The 5060-nt window shown below is 39.8% G+C and overlaps 1 protein-coding gene across 1 annotated transcript; it reads left to right on the top strand.

Annotated features, from left to right (window-relative positions):
* The first annotated feature begins 1177 nt into the window (after positions 1-1177).
* On the top strand, positions 1178-4604 carry dlx4b (distal-less homeobox 4b). Its single transcript, XM_061966191.2, has 3 exons — positions 1178-1716; positions 2051-2244; positions 4284-4604. Exons 1-3 carry the CDS (start codon positions 1377-1379, stop codon positions 4551-4553), a joined length of 804 nt encoding a protein of 267 aa, XP_061822175.1. The 5' UTR covers positions 1178-1376; the 3' UTR covers positions 4554-4604.
* The last annotated feature ends 456 nt before the right edge of the window (positions 4605-5060 follow it).

Here is a 5060-nt window from a genome sequence, read left to right as displayed (position 1 = left end):
TCTTTATTGTGGGGCGAATTAGAGAAAAAAAAAGGTTTTATCTGTTATGTAAATATTCAGTATAGACGTAAATAAATAGGATACGTCTACTTTAGAGGATTTTTGGATTTCTTTTGGAGTCACTGTCATATGCAAAATCATACAAGACATATCTGAAAAACAAAGTCGCAACGAATAAACAAAATAGGAAAAAAATATATATTTTTTTTAAATCAAAAATTATATTTTCCTCTCAATACTTCAATTTTTAATTTGTAAAATGTCCATATCCATGCAATGTGTTCGACAGTGAAATATACTATTTAAAATGCGCGGCCGAAATATGATACGTTCACTGCAAACCCGAATAAGTAAGCAGAACTGAAAAAAGTGAGGCAATCAGTTGCCATTTTTGAGTTCGTAAACTCAGATATTTGAGTATATCAGATCGTAAATATTTAGAGATTATGTTAAATGTACTTTTAAATTATAATTGAATTAAACTTACCAATTAAGCCATCTCAAAAATGTTCCTCTTCGTGTCTGCTGCCTGAAGAGGAAGTGCACGAAAATGCTACAAAATAAAAGCACTTCGTGTGTGTGTGCGTGCGCGCGCACGTGCATGTAATAATTGATATATACATACACACGAGAGTATAATAACAATACAAATCTATAATGCGATAGATTTATTTTTAATTTAATCTTGATTCGATGTAATGATTTGTTCTTTCAAAATAAGACAAACATGTTTAATCCACTGAGTTTTAAGTAACTGCGAGTTAATTCTTTTAAGTAGCAGTTACATAATCTGCAAACGAGTTAATTTTAATTAAAAATAACACGTTTAATAAACTTAAAAAGGAGGAAAGTGTTACTCACACTCAACATTTTTAAGTAAGTGCAACTTTTAACAACTTTTTAAGTGTAGACTACTTATTCTAATTAATTATTTTGAGCGGGTTTACAGTGTTCGTTTTCGGATGTTATTGCGGGATCGAACAAATGTTCATCGGGATGATTTCATGTTTTTGATTGTGTATGGAAGGAGGTCCCTGCAGGGTGCACAGCTTGCAGTTCATGTTAATGAGGCGACACTTTGCCGAAGGCCAACCAGAGAGAGAGAGGGGGGGGGGGGGGGGGGGGGGAGAGAGAGAGTTTGCAGACAGACGCAATGCACTTTGTTGAAGCTCTGCAGGCAGGAGGTGTTTGACGAGCCATGTCAGCTCCTCTCCTCATGTTTGCTGACTATTGGATTCTTTTGGGACCCTCTAGCTGTTTGTGGACATGTAGCGGAGATTTGAAGATGTTTCCCATTTAAGTGTGGATTTAGTGCAAGTTTTCCCCTCCTCGCGCAGAACTCATGAAACCATCTTCTCCACCGTGCGGACGAGCTCATGATGTCCATGGCGCTCATGCCTGACGCTTTCAGCAATGGCCCCGCAGACCCGTCCAAATCCGCCTTTCTGGAGTTCGGACACGGACACCCGGCGGCGCACCAGCAGCGCTCCCCGGGCCTCCCTCATCACATTTACCCAGTGCGCGGCTTGCAAGCTGCGGGCCACTCGCAGCACGACGGCTCCTTCCCGGCTGGCGCGTCCTATGGCCGCTCGTTGGGTTACGCCTACCCCGGCGCCGTGAATCCGCATCCGGCGTCTGCGTACATGTCCTACCAGCACAGCAGCAGCAGCCCCAGCGGCAGCAGTTTGAGTCTGCACGGACGATTAGAGCACGCAGGTATGACAATTACGCACACATTTACGCACCAAAATGTATACATTCTTAGACTTTCAAATTTGAACTTTACAGTACAGATATGAACGAAATTTCGTTGCATTAGCTCGTTGTAGTGCAGGATAAAAGAGCAATAAGGTGCAGATATAAATAAATAGATTACTGTACAGATAAATATATTGCACTTTTGCATATGCATCCACGTTTATGGATGTATGTTATATTGTCTTTATATTCCAGCGAGTTAACCCGTTTTTTTTTTTTGGTGGTAAATTACGCAGAGGAAAATCGTGTGATTGACAAAAAATAATAATAATTTCCATATTCCTCCCTGTAGATCACGACAAGTCCACGGCGCTGGAGAACAGAGATGTTCGGTTAAATGGCAAAGGGAAGAAAATCCGCAAACCCCGAACCATCTACTCCAGTCTGCAGCTGCAAGCCCTGCACCAGCGCTTCCAGCAGACCCAGTACTTGGCCCTCCCGGAGCGCGCGGACCTGGCGGCCAAACTCGGACTCACTCAGACTCAGGTGGGGGGGGGGGGGGGGGGGGGAGCCCACCAAATGTCACTCACACTCACAGCCTAATTGGGGATGACCTAAATTGATACATATTTTAAAAGCTCTGCACGACCTGAACCAAAATGTTTATGTGTCTATCTCCATACCATCAGGGACACGCCTAATTGTTGTGATTTGTAACTGGAGCTTTTAATGCAGGACTTATTTACGACACCAATCATGCGGCTGCAGCATTTTTTTTTTTCTTTTGTCAGCGCGGGAAAAGTGCTCTCGTGACGAAAGCATCGCCATCACGCATGCGTCAAGGAGAAAAACCAACGATTAGTGGTCGAACACATTACGCCATTTAAATTACTTTTAGCTACTTAACAAGCAATAGTTTGCTCACATGTTGAGTGAATGTATGGGTAAGAAAAGTAAAAACATGTACCTATAATGTGCATAAGCACACTGTAAACAAATGATTGCAATTCTCAACAATTACTGTCTAATAATTGCATTGCATTCACAGGACAGTAATTTACTATAACTGCAGAGCTGTGATTGTAGGTTAATTACTGTAACTTCACAATTGCAATTTTGTAGTTAATTACTATAAAATGACAAGTATATCCTGTAACTTCACAATTGTAATTTTGTAGTTAATTACTATAAAATGACAAGTATATGCTGTGACTTCACAATTGTAATGTTATAATATGTACAGCATGCCGCCACTCATACTGTGTGCATGCAGCGCATGCTATGGAACACCTTTACTGTTGGGATTAGAATGTCTTCCTGTGAAATCACAGTTATTGCTGTGGAATATTGGGATATCGTGATTTTTACAGTCGTGTGTTGTAATGTTGCAGTAAATGTTGATTACAGAATCTCACTGTGCGCAAGTATTGTTAAATGCTGTGAAATCCTGGTACATTTTTTACAGTGCATGTGGAGTCGCTCTGAGTAGGGCCCTGCAATAGAAAGATGTCAATTAATGAATGACGTCATATGGAATGTTGCCCGTATTCCTAGCCCATTCCTGCTCTGTGACTGATAAAAAAAAAATAATGGCAAACTTCCCCTAAAATTTTCAATTTGGCTCATTGCATTAGTGTAAGGCACTTATACCAGGTCCGAGCCCGGGTTGGAATTTTTTCAGGAGTATAAAAATCGGGGGGGGGGGGTTATGCTTAGGGCCCCAGTTTAGTCTGGGCCGACTCCATTTCGAACACTTTATATTATATGTTCATATTTGCCATGTATACTTTTAGCTACTTTAATAGCAACAAATGTGCTCTCATGTAAAGTATAACAAATGGGTATCATGTATGCACAAATAAAAATGCACCATATATTCACAGGACCTGCAAGGCTACATGGAGATCATGCACTATGCATAGAGCCCAATTATAAAATGTCAATTAATGAATTACATATAAAATGTGTATTCCTAGCCCCTTCCTGCTCTGTTAAGAATATAGCCAAATTTCCCCTGAAATATTCACTGTAGTAAATGTTGGTCTTGTAAGTCAGTTATACCATGTTTGAGCCTAGGTGAGTTGTCTCAGGAAGCATTGCAATTTGTTTTAATCTTGTCACATTTGTTATTTTGCACTAAAAGAAGCATACATAATGAAGCAATTTCCCATTATTTGGTTTTAGTACAAAACGTGCATTAAATGAAGTTCAAGTTTGATTATTTTACATGAATAATGTGTGAATTTTTTTGTAATTGAGTAACTGGGGGATCGGAAAGGGCCCCAATTTTACGCATGTGGGCACTTCTTTATCTAAAAATCAATAATAATAATGTTTTTGTAAGGGAAGTAACTGCATCAGTTTTTGAAGGTTACCAACATATGAGATACTTATATACTGCACCTGTATATTGTCAATATATATTTCAAAGTGCCAATCAAACCTTGTGGATTGATGTCATGTATCATTTTTTTATTGCATTCGATTCCAGTATGGAGGTCATCATAATTTTTTAGCCATATTGTAAATGTGCGTCTTGAATCTGACAGTAATATAAGAATTATGACTTATATTTTTTTTTACAGGTGAAAATCTGGTTTCAGAACAAGCGCTCCAAGTACAAAAAGATCATGAAGCATGGAAGCGGACCAGAGGGAGAACACTTGAGCAGCACCAGCTCAGCCTCCCCCTGCTCTCCTCATGGGATGCCCCAACTTTGGGACGTGTCCATGCAGGGGAACAAAGGAGGAGGCCCGGTGTACCCCAACAACTACATGAACACTTTGAGTCACTGGTACCCCAACCAGCACCAGCATGCTCACCAGGAGGGCATGGCCAGGCATCAGATGATGTGAGTGGATTTATCCTGCAGGCCTGAAGATGATTTTTTTTTTTTTTTTTTTTTTATGACACACAACTTCTAAAATCCAGTCTTTTTTGGTAGGGTGGAATTTACGCCAACTATGCGCATCTTTTGACGGGACTTTTATTGAAGAGGACTTGAGTGTGTGTGTGTGTCTGAGTGAGTGCGTGTGCGTGTGTGGACAATGGGAATTATGTGCATGTTTTAACAGGGCAAACACATTAAGCTATCAGAAACAATTGTTGAATGAGCCTGTTGTGACTTGCTAATGGCTCTGTCAGTGCGTCAAATATCATTGTTTTGCGTCGAAAAGATTTGTGAAATGCAAATAAAACATTGTGTTTTGCTATTTTTTAAATGCTGCTGTGTATGACTTTAATTACTTATTGCAATCTCTCTCTCGAAAAAAAAACAAAAAAAAAACCAGGCAAGAAACATTCGGTAACCCATTAGCCACGTTAGAGTTTTATTTTTTATTATTACGCACACTTTTACGCAC

This window comes from Nerophis lumbriciformis, linkage group LG11 (genome assembly GCF_033978685.3).
Source record: "Nerophis lumbriciformis linkage group LG11, RoL_Nlum_v2.1, whole genome shotgun sequence".
In the NCBI taxonomy this organism is placed as follows: Eukaryota; Metazoa; Chordata; class Actinopteri; order Syngnathiformes; family Syngnathidae; genus Nerophis; species Nerophis lumbriciformis.
Note: the sequence above shows the minus strand (reverse complement) of the source record. Positions and strands in the feature narration are given on the sequence as shown.

Excerpts from the sequence above, each read along its gene's own strand:
- dlx4b (XM_061966191.2), top strand. The coding sequence starts at position 1,377 with ATGATGTCCATGGCGCTCATGCCTGACGCTTTCAGCAATGGCCCCGCA. Across the intron at positions 1,717-2,050 it reads CGGACGATTAGAGCACGCAG|ATCACGACAAGTCCACGGCG; the intron begins GTATGACAATTA and ends TCCTCCCTGTAG. Across the intron at positions 2,245-4,283 it reads TCGGACTCACTCAGACTCAG|GTGAAAATCTGGTTTCAGAA; the intron begins GTGGGGGGGGGG and ends TTTTTTTTACAG.